This window comes from Centrocercus urophasianus, unplaced genomic scaffold, assembly GCF_019232065.1.
Source record: "Centrocercus urophasianus isolate 14NV4802_14NV808 unplaced genomic scaffold, USGS_Curo_1.0 seq_20, whole genome shotgun sequence".
NCBI classification, from domain to species: domain Eukaryota; kingdom Metazoa; phylum Chordata; class Aves; order Galliformes; family Phasianidae; genus Centrocercus; species Centrocercus urophasianus.
Window position 1 is genome coordinate 18,422,067 of NW_024884756.1, and position 16,173 is coordinate 18,438,239.

Consider the following 16,173-nt stretch of genomic DNA (forward strand, 5'->3'; position numbering starts at 1 on the left):
GTCAGGTTTTGCCATCACTCTCCATATTTAATCAGAGAGATTACTTGCAATGTAAGAAATTACATGACATGAGCAAGGATGGCAGAATCTGACTCTCAGTAAGACAGCTATGGGCAAGATCATAAACATACACTTTATCAGTATTCCCAAATACAAGTATTGCTAATCAACTTGTCAGATGCAATTACTGTTTACATTGTCAGAAAGCTGCTTAATACATGGCCTTGCTACAGATTTTTAATGAGGTATTAGTCACAGAAATATTAAAAAACTCCTGACATTACTATGTAAATTGTCCCTATTCTAAAATAATTTTTATTACATACCTCACATCAGCATTTTTTAAGACATAGATTTCAAAAAAATGAATTCCGAGCTGCTTCTTAGCACTGATTTGGTTGTATTTATTTAGAAATAAACAATTCTTAAAGAATAAGTTATTCAGGTAAAGTACAGTTTTTAACAATAATTTAAAATTAGGTCTACCTCCCACTTCCAAACAATCATTCTGCATTTCAGATAATCTATAAACATCACCAATCACTTCACATCTGATCATTTTACAAACCATTAACTGCTGTAAAACTAAACTGAAAACAGTACCTAATAAGGAAAACAGACAAGAAAAAAAAAAAAAACAAACGTAATACAGCACATGTACATTATTTAATAGATCTTAACAAAAACAAATTTTTAAATCTCAATTTAAGGTAAAATATCCAAATTAATCAAGTAGTTTAAGAACCATGAACTTAGAAAAATTATGCATATGGTGAAAATTCAAAGTGTAGACTGGGAGCATATATATTGGTAATACAAAGGAAATTTGAAGCTATTTAATGCACCTTGATGAAAGACTGTACTTTGCTCAGAGTATACTTTTTACCCATACAGTACATATTTTTCTTTGAATGACAAAAAGGCAACTATTTGAATGAAAGTCAACCATTTGAATGCAAGATATGCACACAATTACAACATCACTCAAGTTTATTAAAATCATGGTTTATTTTCAACCATAGGTAGTGTTTCCTTGAAATATATATCTTGAAAGATTTACCACAATCAGCACAATTATATTTTATGCCTTACTATAACAGTCAGCTGCTGAACAACAGCTGAATGACAGCTCATTTGACTTTTTCCACTTACAGAAAATACTACAGAGGTCTTATCTCCCTAGAAAACATAACAGCTGCATCTTCCTTTCAACAATAAATGACTCATTTCTAACACATAACACCATAAAGGTCTAATGACTCAGACACAGAATCTATTTATGTGCATGCGTTATCGTCCCTTAAAAAAAAAAAAAAAAAAAAAAGGGCACTGACAAAAAAAAAAAAAAAAGAGAGAGGAAAGATAGCCAGATTACAATAAAGTACCTGGAATGATAAGTGAAAAACTTCATAAATGATGAGACATGAAAACTAGTATTTGATAATGCTTTTTGTCCAAAAGCTGTCAGTAACATAACACTGGCTCAGTGACACAACCAACACAAATACAGAGGGTTGTACATTTTGTACATCCATGCTGCTCAGAATTAAACAAATTATGGAAATTTGAATCAATTATATTGGGAAAGTACTTCACTGTGTAAAAATATGTGAATACTTTAAGTTGAGCATAAAACTGCTATGTACTGCATTATCAAAATGATAGAGGTTTTCTTTTCTGACATGCTTCTAGGTAAAACAACGTGGTGGGGCTGTTCCTGGCAGCTGGTCACAGGGCAGTGTGTAGCCATGTGCGGCACAAAATTGCAGCTAACTGATAGAAACTGATGGCTGAAACAAGAGGATGGACCCTGTGCTTTTACAGGAAGAGGCTCACTGCTCTGGTTCAACCAAAAAAAAAAAAAAAAAATCATAAAACCATGACACATGCTAAGAACCACCTGGGGTGTTGGTGTGCCAGCAGCAGCCAGGCAATCACAAAGCAGAACTAAAACATGTACTGCACAGCATTTTAGCATAGTAGTGGTTGTGAGCCATAAAATGGTAGCTGAAATAAAATGTCAGCCATCATTCCTGTAGTAACTTTTATACCTTCATGCGTTTTGAATGATCTTTCTCCTATGACATACCCTTAGTTCATATTCTATAACATTTGCCTGTTTGTTTTTGTTTTTTTTTAAACTTTGGCATGATCTTTTGCTGCCACTCTTGTATTGTTCAATAATCCACAGATCTCACTGAATCAGTAAAGAGTCTTTCATTGGATGGGAAACAAGATGTAACCATCTAAATTAGGTCATTACTTCCCAGAGCCCCTGAAGTGTGAATCCATCCTTTAGCTTCTCTACTGCAAGTCCTAGTTCTTCTGAAAACACAGGCTCCCGATCATGTTGCTTTCGAATGTGCAAGACATTAAACAGAAAAATAAAAGAGTATACTTTTAATTATCCAATTTGTAACAACACAAATCTAACAGTATGGAAAAAAAAGATGTTCTTACCTTGTTTTCATCAGCAAAGTAAGCCTATAAAAAAAAAAAAAAAAAAAAGAAACAACTCACAACCTTGAGAAAAACAACAAAATTTAAATACAAGTTTGCTAGTAATTCTTTGGGTGAAAATCAGTAAGTTTTCTTGAAGAAAACAGATTATATGGTTTTTATTTTTGTTTTATAAACAAGATCAAAGTAATTCCTATGTTCAAATCAATTACAAAAGAGTTACAACAGAATTTAGGGACTGTTTTCTTTAAATAACATCAATCTCTGAATTTTCCAACATAATAAATAAAGATTTTATAATCAAAGTTTTCACATTGCATTTGTTATGCTAAAAAATACTTTGTAGGGGATAAAATTTTAGTCAGCAAGCAAGCTAACAGCAATTTAATATTTTCTGCTTCATATGCATCAGCATTATTCAATTTTTTTAAAAAATGAGATATAAAATGTGTAAAATAGTATTAAAATGCAATGAACATCACCTCAGTATAAGAAATGGACGCAGAGTAACTGCACAGTTTATCAGTTTTCTACTCTTTCACATAGGCCTGTGAAAATTATACTGCCTTTCCAATTCTGTGTGGAAAAATTAAGATTCTAACTCTGAAAATACCTGCAGCTCTGTAAGTCGTTGGATCAGCACTCCACAGATTTTTGCATTTGTGAAGAAGAACCTGAGCTTTAATTCAGGTGACAAAGCCACCAAAAAAACAAGCAAAATCTTCCTTCAAGGAAAAGGTGTTCAACCACACTGAAGACACGGTTATGTTTAGCATATGAACACCTTCTACCTGTGAAATCAAATGAATCAGGTCTTTCTGGGTTGCAAGTAAATTTGGAAATTCCCAGAAGGAAGATCATTAAGGTCCTGGACAGCCTAATACATTTAAATTTATTTTTATTGTATTCATTTCTAAAATAAAGGGAGAGGGGTACTAATATCATTTTCTAAGCTGGCAGAAACAGGTGTGCAACGCTTGCCAGGACTGGCTCAAAATTATTGTTGCTTTTCTAAAAATCTTCTGAATTTGAATCTCAGGTGAATGTACAAATGTCAACTCTTATTAATCTGTTCCAAAAGGAGAAAGACTTTTTTATGTGCTGTATTTGATTGTACTGTGTGGCTAATCATCATCTTAATATGTGGAGAAACTACATACAAGTAGTACTACTATCTACTCCTGTTTGTTTCAAATAATAGTTTGTGCTAAGATTAAAAAAAAAAAAAAACATGCCCCAAATAAATGCACATAGCAATCAAGATTCTGATTAAAAAGCATGTAAGTGTGCTTAAGTACAGAAAGTTTAGTTGCAGCTAATTAAAACTGCATGCCACTTATATTTGAATATAAGCTGCTTTCCCACCCCTCCCCCCCCTCTGCAAAGAAGCTTACCACAAAAGCATCTGTCTGTTCACCAGGTTCTATTTCCACATCATCCTGAACCTGCTCCACTGTTAGGTCTTCAAGAGATTGAGGCTAAAAGTTAAAACGCTGAATAAATTCATATATCCAATACACATTTAATGTATTCTTGTTACTGCTTGCTAACACAATATTGCATCTAATTTACAACAGATGAGTAGACTACCTTTTCTTCCATTTCATAATCCACTCCAAATATAGGGTTAGCTGAATAAACTTTGTGAAGTGAATTAATTTCTTTCACTGCCTCCTGTAGTTTCTCCACGGGGTCTATTTTAAAGCCAAGTACATATCCTCCACTCTGCGTAACAGAGAAAAAAAGACATTTATTATTCTTTTTATTTAAACAACTGCCTATCATTCCTCTCCCAATGAGGATTTGTAGTTTAATGACAGTAAATTTAATTCTGATGATAAAAACATTACCTGTATTTTAGTATCTTAGCCTGCCACTTAAACCAGGAGTGAAACAAAAAACAATGATAATGTTTCTTTATGAGATAACTAAGCTTTAAACTGTTAGTCCGTTAGATAATGGAAAACAAATATCTTACGTAGAGAAACAAGATCTAAGAAAGGTGGGAGAAGTTACAAAGTGATACAGTGATTTATTCCTAGCTACTCAGCACGTGTTTAATCCTTGAGATCATTACTAAATAAGATGTTACATTAACTTTATATACAAGCTTATCTGTCTATTAAATCACCATTAAAAACATTTCTGACTGAAGTCAAATTGAAGAAAAGTGATTTTGTTTCTTAGGGCAAAGCATACGTAGTTGAGAAAGATTAAAAATAGTGGTCTTGCTTAATTACAGAATTAGGTTTCAAAGACAATCTGTCAGAAGACACAGTCTCTAACAGCTAAATACTTTAAAGTGTTCAGGCTGGTTTATTGTTGCTCTGCTTAGAGACACTGTAACTCACAACAGCCATATTTACCCAAACATACTGATATTTTCAGAGGTGTGAATAATTGAATTTTTCAATTTTTTTAAAGCTGTCTTTTAATGGTCACACAGAAGGAAATCTATCAATGGCTTAAAAGTACTACTGTAACATTTTATATACACAGCTATCTAATTCTGAAAACTGCTATTTAAGGGTTATTAAAGCTTCTTACCTGCTGAGAACTCTCTATCACAAGAGCCAAGCCAAACTTTGAGTCTCTTACTTTTATTGAACGCTAGTGGTAAAGAGGTTAAAAACAAACAAACAAACAAAACAAACAAACAACATTATAAACTGTTTTGGAAATATCTGACAACATTTAAATATATATATATATATATATATATAATATAAATATATATATATATATTATTATTATTATTATTATTATTATTTTTTAAACACTGTTGTAATTACTGTTATACCTCTTGGAACCTTGGCTACTAGCATTCTCTCTATTTCAATTCTGAAACAGTAAAGCCTCAGGAAAAGTGTTTTATCAAAAATATTAATAGTTCACTCCCGACCATTAGATTTGCAGCTCAGGCATGCAGCTGACACAGAGCACAAGAGTAAATAGTTTGGAAATTAAAAATAACAAGTCATTCCTCAACATCTCTAATTGCTAATGGAAACTTCCAATTCATCTGGACAGAAAAGAAATCCACCTTGTAGTTAATGCTGGCAAGACCAGATTTCTCCTTGACGTGGGGACATGAAATACTAAGTCAGTGTGAGATGGGAGCATTAACTGAATACCAGAAGTTATCCCATTTCATTTTGAAAATGGCTGCTTTAAAATACTTACAATTTGTAGATACGGTATGCTGACATTAAAGCTGTCATTCATATTTGCATGCCAAACTATTCTCACATTAGTAATAAAAAATGTTCCCAGATTTCCCTATTAAAGAAAAGGTATATGTTAGAGCTGCTTTGAAATACTGAGCCTTTCTCCCCCTTGACATTATGATTACTGATACCTGTTTATCACTAGTAGGGTATAGCTTTTCAATTAATTCAATAAAGGCGTGATCCTTTCCCACAGAAACCAGTGGAAATGCTATTAATGTCTGTTAGGAAGCAAGATCCAATCTTTAAAGGATACAACACCCAAGTTGAAAATCACTTGAGAGTTCCTATGGCTGCAGCAAAGCAGTATCAAATCACAGCACAGCAGACCTGGTGAGAGTGCATGGAGTGTCTGAGAGTGTGCTTAACTGTACAGATCTGGAATTGGCATACAGAGTAAGTATAATGGAATGTGGGTTAAACTTAGGCAATTGTGTAGATGTGTGCCAAGGAAACGAGGGGAAAGAACTTTTTAACTTGTCAGGATAAATCCCGTTTCCATTCTGGACTAAAGCTACACAGACAAAAATAACAGTTCCCATTTTGTTTCGCAGCTCTGGATAATACTTGTAAGTAGTTCCATGTGTAATAATGGAAATAGTTTCAGTTTTCTCCTTAAAGTCTTTATCAATGCACATTTCAAGACCTAGATCCCCATTCCTATATTTTCAATTTCCAGTAATCTAAAGACAACATAGTCTTACAAAGTAGTTAAGACTGCAAGTAAACATACAAACACGCAGCAGAGCACTTTGGAAAGAGCAAGATTGTCTTTCAGGATGATACAGAGCTTCACACTCATAAATATCTTTTATTAACAGAAGCTGCGTATCTAGTTCCTTGCACATTAGCTGAGTCATGTAGACTTTGGTCTGCCAAGAAGAGAACTTCATTGTGCTGAATGGTAAATATATGAAGTCAGCTTTTCTGCATGCAATAGCTAATGAGCTGAACTAAGGGGATTGCCTGAGGTTACAAAACCATAGTAGTACAGTTGCTACATGAAAGCCAAAACATTTTAACTTCGCTACAGTCAAACACAGTCTCACTTTTAACTTTACCTGGTCACTTGATAAATTCCACACTCCGTTGATTTTATCATATATTTGTTCTTGAGGCAATAACCTCAGTTGCTTGTTCTGAATCAATGCACTTCTCAGCTTCAGATCGCGATACATTTTCGAAGTTTCATAAGCTCTGAAAAAGTAAAAAACACCATGTTAAAATTTCAGTATTTATTCTCTACTACCTTTCAGTGCTTGTTTTAGCAACAATGTGAAATGTAACATTTTCAACTTTTCTTGTTGTACAGAAACAAGAGTGCTATTAAATCATCAACATAAATGGTTGTGTTTCAATTCTCCTTAATCAAATTAAACTTAGAAGAGGTTTTTTTTGTTACTGTTTTGGTTTCTTCTGTCATCCATTTGAACTCTTATATTGTTCATGTTAAGATGTTTCTTTTCCTTAAGATTGTCATATCCCAGCCTGTACTGCAAAGCATAAATTGCTCTCATGTTATACATAGTATAGATACCAAAAATGGCACTGCTAGTTAAGTCAAAAACATCTAATAACATGTACTATTATCTGTACTTCATAGCTCTTCAATAGAAAGCAACACTAGTGTACTATGCAGACAGTCGTTCAGGCGGTTTACCTTTAGGTAGGAAAGAAACATCCAAGTCAGAGTTTTAGTCAGAGTTAAATTACTTTTGAACACCCATTTCCACTACATGGTCAACAATCACAGACATGGGTTACAGACATAAATGACCAATCAAAAATGCATGATTAGTTTTTGGGGTTTTTTTTTGTAATTTAATTTATTCAGTTGATATTCAAAGGGTGAATGCTTTAATCCATGACCACTATTGGCATACATTAATTCTCTTTACGTACAGTTATCTAGTAGAATCTGTGAGCATTCTCTCTCCTCTTTCTAAAGATTGTGTTGTCCTCTTTTGGAAAGGTTTTGTCAGTGTTAAATATGGATAATCCACCAATAGTAGTAATCCCATGTAATTAATCCACTGAATTTCATAAATGAACAAACACTATTTTAAGTATGATACCTGTGCACAGCAATAACTGAAGTGAAGAGTCTGGGACTCCCAGGAACAACATTGGTAAATATGAACTCAAATCGTGTATTATTACATTTAGTCAATATATACAGAGCTTCTGTCTGTCCCCGTAATTTCTGTAAGGAAAATTTGAAATTTAATATTTTGACAGCACTGTATCTCACACATTCAGTGGTTTAATCCTGATTCTACCACTTATCTACTGTTGTCTAGCGATTTACTGTTGTCTTTCATTTCTTTCTTTTGCCACCTCCACTGGGAGCTAGCATTTCCATCAGCAGAACTAACAAAGCCTGGCTGCCGTACATTTGTAGTATTTGCTTCTTATCATCCAGGGTCACCATCCTTCTTTTTGCTCCCAACATGCCCTGGCTCTGCATGCAGTCCGTTACCGACCTCAATAGCTGCGCCAGGGGAATGGGAGAGTTGTGCCAGCCAAGGGTGATGAGTGTGCTGAGCAGCCAAGCCATACACAGACCAGTTGGTGAGCTGGCATCTACCATGTGGCTACCTGAGGAACCTACAAAATCTCCCCGCTACTTCTTTGCTGCTGGCCAAACAAATGACTTCACAGTTGCATGCAACCAGGCTACACATTTGAGAGCTTTCTTGCACAAAGTTACTGTTTCTACATCTTTGTTAGTAGTAGACACAACAAACCAACAGGCATTTCACTTATCAAGAACAGAGAAAAATCTCCAGACAGTGTGATGAGTTTTACTACTTTGGGAACCAAGTATATAAATATGTAAAATTCTCCCAAACTAAATTCCTGTATTGTTTTTTTTTGCAAGTAAACACACTGCAATAAATAAAAATAACTAATAACACCTTTTTTCAATATTTTAAAAAGTGTTTTTTGGAACTTACTGAGTTGGCAGTTCTTGTAGTTATATTTATAATGCAGTTGTAACCAACAGCTAAATGGGAAGAAAAAAAATACAGTTTTGAGAAAAACCGTAGTCAAAATTATGAAGCACAGTACTGAATTTTGTAGCTTTGGGTGCTGTTCTCAAGAATTCCAAACTGTGGTTAACCATCTGGGCTCTCATCATAAAGTCAAAGACCTCAGGAGGTCATCTGCTCCAATGCTCTTCTCAAAGCAGAACTAATTCCATCTGGATGCTCAAGGTAGTGTTCAGCTCAGTTTTGAGTATCTCCAAAGAAGTAAAGAGGTATTTCCAAATCTGAATATTTCCAGTCACTCTGGAAGCTTGTACCACTGTCAGTCTGCCACTGTGGTGAACATTTTTCTCCTAATATCTAATCAGTTTCTCTTGTTTCAACTGTTTATTGCTGCCTCTCATCCTGTCAGTCATACACTACAAAGCAGCCCATTTCATCATTAAGTCACACTTAAATTTTACCCTTAGAAATAAACATTTAAATAAACAGCAATATAATACTCTGTATTACAAAAAAAAAAAATTAAGGAGGTGACAAAGAAAAAACAGCAGTAAACTAGAAAGTGTAAGAGAATAAATAAGAAGAGAGAACAAGGTATAAATTTCATTTTGCATCTTCTACAGCAGTGTTCTGATACAAAATAGGAATAAAGAACTCATCCTTGACATTCAACATAAAATTGAAGCCATAAAGTGGTGCTGGCCTAAATCTATAGATACCAATTATTACAATTTACCACAAATTTGCCCAGCCAGATTCTGAAACAAAGAGAGAAAGAAACAGGATTTGCTTCTGCAAGATTTTGCATCTCTAAAAGCTCAGTTCTGGCAGCATGTTTGTGTGCACTTGTGCATATGCACATCTATGAGAGAGCACATACAGAAGAACAAGCAGTCAGAGCCATAATTCGCACTGCTTAGGAGCAGAACAGATTTCATTACTGACTGGCTTTCAGGAACTGAGCCCTGGAAATGATCTGGGTACTGAGTAAGGGCATCTTGGCCCTACTTCAGCAAACTAAATTCCAGTAAACTAGCTGGCTACTCACACAGTTAAAATCAGAAGCTTATTCACAGCTCACAATAGTAGATTTGGAAAGGAAGGTACTTCTGGGGAATAAAAACTGTATGTGAATTAAACAGGCGGCAATGTGAGGTTTAAGTGATGCAAATGATGAAGAAATTCAAACTTACATTTCTTTCTAGGAAAAAAAAAAAGTTGCAGACATGTATCAAACAAAAGATACACCTAAAATACTCTTCAATTTCTGTCCTTATAAATTGCCATTAAATATTAACATTTCACTATGAATTAAAATAACAGTTTCCATACTACAGATTCATCGTAACAGTTTATTTCAGACTGTATAGAAAGAGCAGGCCAAGCTTCTACTACTCTGTAGTGCAATCTATGGTATTGTGAACACGTAGCATGCCACTACAAAGGAAACAGCGTATTTTCAATCGTTTAATAGAAGATAATACTTACAGAGATTAACTCTGGGCAGTGACAATGAGCGCCAAATAATCCTCAAATTTGTCACGAGCAGCCTACCTGGAAATAAAGGGTGTAAATAGTTTTAATCTGAATAGCTACCATTAAAGTAAACATTCAATTCTGCGGTAAATATTTACCTCTAGTTTTGCAACACCATAATATTCCTTCCTCATGACAGGAAGAAGAAAAAGAGGATATCCCTGCAGGACAATCTCTATTTGTCTTCCTTCCACTGCCCTAATTTTTTTTTAATACCAGGAGAAGAAATCCAGCAAGAAGGAACAAATGAAAGAACCTCTACTTATACCAGCATTCCTCACAACCAAACACCAAACAGTAATTGATTCCATATCCCCCTGACTGGTAAAAAAGCAGAGACACAATTAGCACACAGCTGCTCTGGGAGGGGAGACCATGCGTTAAGAGCCCAGCTGACTTCATGAATAACCTTGCCTCTTTACGTCACATGCAAACTTCTTCAATTCAGCAGCACATCCAGCCTCTGGAAGGGTCGCTGAGCATGCTGGCAGCCCTGCACACTTACACCCCCCGTAACCAAACAAGATACTATTTGAAAATACTCCCAGCAGAAACAGACCTGTGAAACAGGAGGGTTCATTTTCTGAAACAGATGTAGATTAACTATCAGGAAGGTTACAGTTTCTCTGAGCAAGTAGGTACCTCTGTCTCCATTGTTTCCTTTGGTATCTTCAATGGACTCCAGGCAGTCTATAAGGACTTCTCCAGATCTCATTTTCATTTGCCTAAAAAAGGAAAATAAAAATTAAAAAAAAAAACACGCACAAAAAACAAAAACACACACACAAAAAAACCTAATGAAAGACTGCATTTATCCTCCCAGGGAGGGCCATTTATATTTCCTCACTCACTTCCCTTACAGCAAATGCACATCTGCACACACACACAAATCAACCACATATACCTGAAGTCGTCATTGCCACACAGAACACGTGGAAAATACCAATGTCTTTATTCTTAAATTGTAACAGCAAATAACTGTGTAGGAAGCATGATAAGCAAACTGCACCCAAACACTGGGGGAGGCACGTGAGGGCAAGGCAGAAAAGCTAAGAACTCTCGTGGATCTCAATGTCTCTTTCCGTACCTTTGGCCCCACCACACAGACGTTACAAAAACAAAAGCATTCCCGGGACTTGAATTCCCTTTTTATTTTGACTTCCCGACTCCAGAAAACAAACAACCCCCCCCATAGCTGCATTTGGGTGTGTGCGTTTTAAACAGACAATAGTGCCACCTAGTGGCGCCTCAGCGGCACGGCACAGCCCAGCCCTCCGCCTCTTTCCGCCCCTCCGCGTCACGTGACGGAGCAGCCATCACAGCCAGGGCGTCCCGGCACGCATCGCGCCGCTGAGAGCGGCCTCAACCCAGTTCACCGGCAGGCAGCGATAACTGCGACCGTCCGGTCGAGTCCCCACAGCCCCGCTGTAAGGGCGGGGCAGGCAAGCAGGCACTCACTGCGGGGAGATATCGAAGCGGACATCTCTGTCCTCCCACAGCACGTCAAGCACGGCGCTCATGGCTGTCCGCTGCTTAGCTTCCCACCGGCAAGAGCCCGCGCCACCCTGGCAACGGGGGTGCTACCGCGCGTTCCCTCAGCGCTAGGGATTGGCTGCCGCCCTGGGGGGGGCGGTGCCCGTTCTCCCGCCCCACCCCGAGGGCCGTGAGACGGCGGCCGGAAGTGCGCAGGGGCTTTTTGGCGGGAACGGCGCGCGTGGGCGTTGTGTGAAGGACGGCCGGGCGCCTCGGGTCGCTGGGTGTGGCTTTTCCTCGTGCCTTAGATGTGTCTGGTACAAGGTAACGGTCACACTGTGAATGAACGTTAGATCAAGCAAAAAGGACCCTGTGAAGCTGGTAGATGTAAAATGTACTTTTAATTTAGAATATCTCAAAAAAGCGTACCCAGATGAATGTACTTCATTTGTATGAGGGTACTTCTTACCATTCACTCCTCCCCCTCACAAATAAATAAACTGCTTCCAAAACCATGTTGTGCATCAGGGCTGGCCTGCCAAATGGCAACTCTGTGGAGAAGGACCTGGGGCTGGTCCTGTGCTATGGCCTTGTGTTCCTGTGTGTGAAGGAGACCCAGAGCTCCTGGAGCACAGCCAGCAGAGGGCTAAAAATGATAAAGGCACCTGAGCACCACATTTGTGGGGAAAGTGGGAGAGCCAGGCCTGTTCAGCCTGCAGAAGAGAAGGCCCAGGGGGGAACGTGATCAGTGTGTGTATGTCGGAAGGGACAGCATTAAGAGAATGGGGCAATGGTGCCATATGAGAGGCAGTAGGCACAAATTGTGTAAATGATGTTTGACTGTGGTGAACACAAGAAAAAACTTCTTTATTGCGAGTGCTGGCTCAGGTTGCTCAGAGAAGTTGTAGAGTCAAAAGCGATCTAGACTCAGTCCTGGGTAATGCGGGTTAGGGGACCCTAAATGTGCTTTAGGGGTTGGAGATATAGCCATTTCTTGGATGTGCCTTAAAATTTTTATGGAAGTTGTTGAGCAACTAGATGTCATTCTTGAGGCCTAATCCAAATTTCCAGTTTGTTTATTCAGGAAAAGAAAAAAAAGTAAACATTCTGGCTTCATATGCAGGAGTGCCTAATCCATGGCAGTTCCGTAACAGGACTGTGGTAGAAATCCAGATGTATAATCAGGAACACATCTAGCTGTAACTCAGTAGTGAGATCAGTTTTCAGTTCTGTAAAGGTACTGCTTATCCACTCTCTATTCTAGCAGTAAAACCAGAAACAGTTTATTAGAAACAAGCTTTTAAGTATACAATTCAAATAAAAAGAGACAGATCAAGTAAAAAGCCATAGGGCAGTGACAGGCAACAAAGAATAAACTCTGCTTAGTCTGATGTTTCGAAGATAAGTTAAAGGGTTTTTAAGGAACAGTAAAATAATTAAATGCATTTAAAAGTCAGGGCTTTTAGAATAGAAACATATGACAAGAACCATTTTAGGCATGAATTAGCCTAACTTGTTGATGTCAGCTACTGGTGTAGTCACTTATATGCATTTGTGGAAGTGTTTAATTTCATTTGTCATGTACCTTGATAGTTACTGGAAACTGAGGAGAGCTGCTAGATTAAAGGTCTGCATCTAAGAAGGATGTCATTTGAGAGAGGTGCGTAGCTCAGCTACCTCCCTGTCTTGTGACCTGGATAGCATGTAGGGAACAAGCTGTTGCATTTGCTGTGTTTATCTGGTAACCCCTGAGTAGCAGTTGCATGCAATTCGGAAGTTGATATTCTGTGCTTGAAATATTAAAGTAGGATTTGTGGGAACACTTTTCCTTAAAGAAAATGAAGACTTCATCACAGAATCTATGACAACTGTCAGGTTTCTGTAACAGAGAGGAAAGAAATTATGTGACTTTTTATGACCAAAGATTGCTTTCCAAAGCCGTATGTATAATTTAAAATGAAGTCAGTGATTGTATAACAGTATTGTTTAGAAGAAACTATGATTGCTACAAGAGCTATGCTGGTCTTTATGGAAGGAAGTTATGAATTCCTGATACTGCTAGAAATGTGTTGCTTTGTTACATAGGGACTAAATCATAAAATATGCACAAAAGAAATTAAAGCATGCTTGCACAGGTAGATGTTTTTAAAATTAGTGAATGTATGGCTTCACAATGTTAATGTTCTTTAAGTTAGTGGGTTCAGTTTTACATACCGTACTTGATACTTCATGACTAACCTGAACAAGCAAGATCTTCATCTTGCTAGTTATTAATGTAGAGATAGATGTGAATTCTTACCTCCAGAAGAAAATACACAAGTCTCTCTACATTCCTCTTCATTCTCAAAACGATTTGCATTTCCATCACAGCCACCATACCAAAACTGAGCACATGCATTGGCTTGTTGATCATAATACCATTTTATGATATAAACACGGCACGGCCCTTGATCCAGCCTTAACTTGCATCGGAGGTCCAGAACACTTCCTTAAAAAAAAAAAAAAGAAAAAGAAAAAAAAAGGAGTGGACACAATTATGTGCAAAAATCAATCATGACATGCTAGTTTCACTCACTCTAATGATACGGTAAGATAGAAAATACTTTCTCTTAAAGTTCAACTTTGTGACATCAATATTCTACATGTATCATTAGCAACTAGTATCTGGAAACTTAACATAATAGAGTATTAGGCAACTATCTTATGTTCCCAGGAGGCATGCTCTTTATATGTTGTTGTTCCATCACAGTATGTTGCTACTGGAATCCACGAGTGTGAAATTATGAAAAGAACACATTCAGATTTTTCATATGAAAAGAATGAATCGTTTCAACAGTCAGCTTATTACTATACTTTCCTTCAAATGACTAAACACTTTTTTCCTGTTTTTCTTCTGAAAGAGAAGTCTGTCCAATTCTGAAATCACTACGTATTCTCCTCTCCTTAATGAGGTCTCCCATCTCCTGATAGGAGACTGACCCTTTCTGGCCAAAGAATTCTCTGCTCACTGGCCCACCTCACCTGGCACTGCATTCTCTCTTTGGTGCCATTTATCAGCTCTGCCTCAAGTTATAGCTGACCTTGTTCTGCTCTGAGATCAGCAGTGGGATTTGGAACTTGCAAAGAAAATAACTGGTTAATAGTCTGGCCGAGAAGTAGATTTATCAGGTAGATTTTATAAAATCCTGAAATGTTGTCTTTCCCACAGCATGGGCTCATGAAATCTTCAGAAATGGATGGATTCAACAGATTGACTCTGATTTAAAGCATTATAAAAGTCAGTATTAAGGCAAGAGAGAAGAAAATGACACCCTGGCTGTTATCTATTACCTGGCCTTGGTGTGAGCCTTGCAGTTGAAAGCACTTTGTCTGAAGATGATGGTGGCAACGATGATGTCACAGCTGTGGGTAAAAACAACAGAATGAAGCAGTGATTTATTATCAGCCAAAAAAAAAATACTAGAAGTTGAAAAAAATAACGGTGACAAAAATACCTCTAGTGTCCACTGTTACCAACGGTGACTGTTCCTTTTCCTCTAGATTATCTTCATAGGCTTCATTAACTACCACAGTAGGTTCATCAGTCTGAAATAAGCATTTTATTTTCTTTTCCAATATTGTTAAGTGTCTCAAACTGAACAAGCCTATTAACATTGACAGGTTTCCTAACACTTTTCCTTCCCATCTACCTTGACTGCATTGCTAAGAATCAAGATTTTAACCTCACCAGATTAGTTTACCAGGAGGGTTGTCAATCCCAAACCCGCTGTATTAAACCCAGTATCAGTAACAGTATTGGGACTAAAATGTGGCCATTAAAGAATTGCATGCACGCAATACGTGAACTTTTATTCAGAACACCAGCACTGAGCATAGCAAATTAAAGGACCTATTGCAGTACCTGCCTGCAGAAATGAAGCTAGATGTTGCTTCAGGCAACAGGGAAGAAAATAGGCAAAAAACAACCTTCATTCATAAAACATGCTGAATTTTCATACCAGAACCAATGGCTGAGGAAGATCACCAAGATCCAGAGGACTTTCTATTGTAGATACCCCTGGTGTCTGTGCTGACAGCGCTTGCCCATTAATACTGTTGTTCTGAAGCATGCGATATGAGGGACTTGAAGATACTGAATGGAAAGATGGTCCACTTATGCTTGCAACATTTCTGTTACGATTGTAAATGAAAGTACCATGCTCATCTTCACAAAACTGGTTGACTAATTTGGACTCCAGAGCTGTTCAAAAAAAGTTAAAATTCATCATATTGAGAAATTCAATGGATTTTTCAAATTTGGATTATTTACACACATGAATAATACACACGTAATCCAGTACGCCTTTAGAATATTTACACATATCTAAGATCATTCGAGGCTCTCTGAACTGTTTTTTTATCACCACAGATTTACCAGCCTATAGGTCCTCCAGATGATACACATTTCCACTCCAGCAGGTCTGCAGTGAGCGAGCACTCCCTCT

General features: G+C 37.3%; 2 protein-coding genes across 4 annotated transcripts in view; both read right to left on the reverse strand.

Moving 5' to 3' along the window:
• Nucleotides 1–62: 62 nt before the first annotated feature.
• Nucleotides 63–11,790, reverse strand: BBS5 (Bardet-Biedl syndrome 5). 3 transcript variants are annotated; one of them, XM_042822329.1, is made up of 12 exons: nucleotides 11,675–11,790; nucleotides 10,859–10,941; nucleotides 10,169–10,234; nucleotides 8,645–8,694; nucleotides 7,763–7,890; nucleotides 6,749–6,884; nucleotides 5,644–5,739; nucleotides 5,008–5,070; nucleotides 4,051–4,185; nucleotides 3,855–3,938; nucleotides 2,461–2,484; nucleotides 63–2,353 (listed from the first exon to the last, which is right to left on the reverse strand). In XM_042822329.1, the coding sequence occupies exons 1-12, from the start codon at nucleotides 11,734–11,736 to the stop codon at nucleotides 2,252–2,254; spliced, it is 1,029 nt and encodes a 342-aa protein (XP_042678263.1). In that variant the 5' UTR covers nucleotides 11,737–11,790; the 3' UTR covers nucleotides 63–2,251. The 3 variants fall into 3 exon arrangements, with proteins under 3 accessions (XP_042678263.1, XP_042678265.1, XP_042678264.1); XM_042822331.1 differs by lacking the exon at nucleotides 11,675–11,790 and adding an exon at nucleotides 11,304–11,393; XM_042822330.1 differs by lacking the exon at nucleotides 11,675–11,790 and adding an exon at nucleotides 11,121–11,244.
• Nucleotides 11,750–16,173, reverse strand: part of LOC122162244 (collagen alpha-1(XXVIII) chain-like) — a 32,141-nt gene continuing 27,717 nt past the window's right edge. The window contains exons 31-35 of the mRNA XM_042822389.1: nucleotides 15,688–15,929; nucleotides 15,184–15,274; nucleotides 15,020–15,091; nucleotides 14,005–14,177; nucleotides 11,750–12,025 (exon numbers count right to left, since the gene is read on the reverse strand). Coding sequence (XP_042678323.1) covers nucleotides 11,750–12,025; nucleotides 14,005–14,177; nucleotides 15,020–15,091; nucleotides 15,184–15,274; nucleotides 15,688–15,929 — 854 coding nt within the window. The remainder of the gene's footprint in view (nucleotides 12,026–14,004; nucleotides 14,178–15,019; nucleotides 15,092–15,183; nucleotides 15,275–15,687; nucleotides 15,930–16,173) is intronic.

What these genes read in the sequence shown, in the direction of transcription:
- BBS5 (XM_042822329.1), bottom strand. Translation starts at nt 11,736, where the DNA reads ATGAGCGCCGTGCTTGACGTGCTGTGGGAGGACAGAGATGTCCGCTTC. An exon ending in CGCTTCGATATCTCCCCGCA is followed by an intron (nt 10,942 to 11,674) that starts GTGAGTGCCTGC and finishes TTCCTTTTTTAG; the next exon opens with GCAAATGAAAATGAGATCTG. An exon ending in ACTTTGCTGATGAAAACAAG is followed by an intron (nt 2,354 to 2,460) that starts GTAAGAACATCT and finishes CACATTCGAAAG; the next exon opens with CAACATGATCGGGAGCCTGT.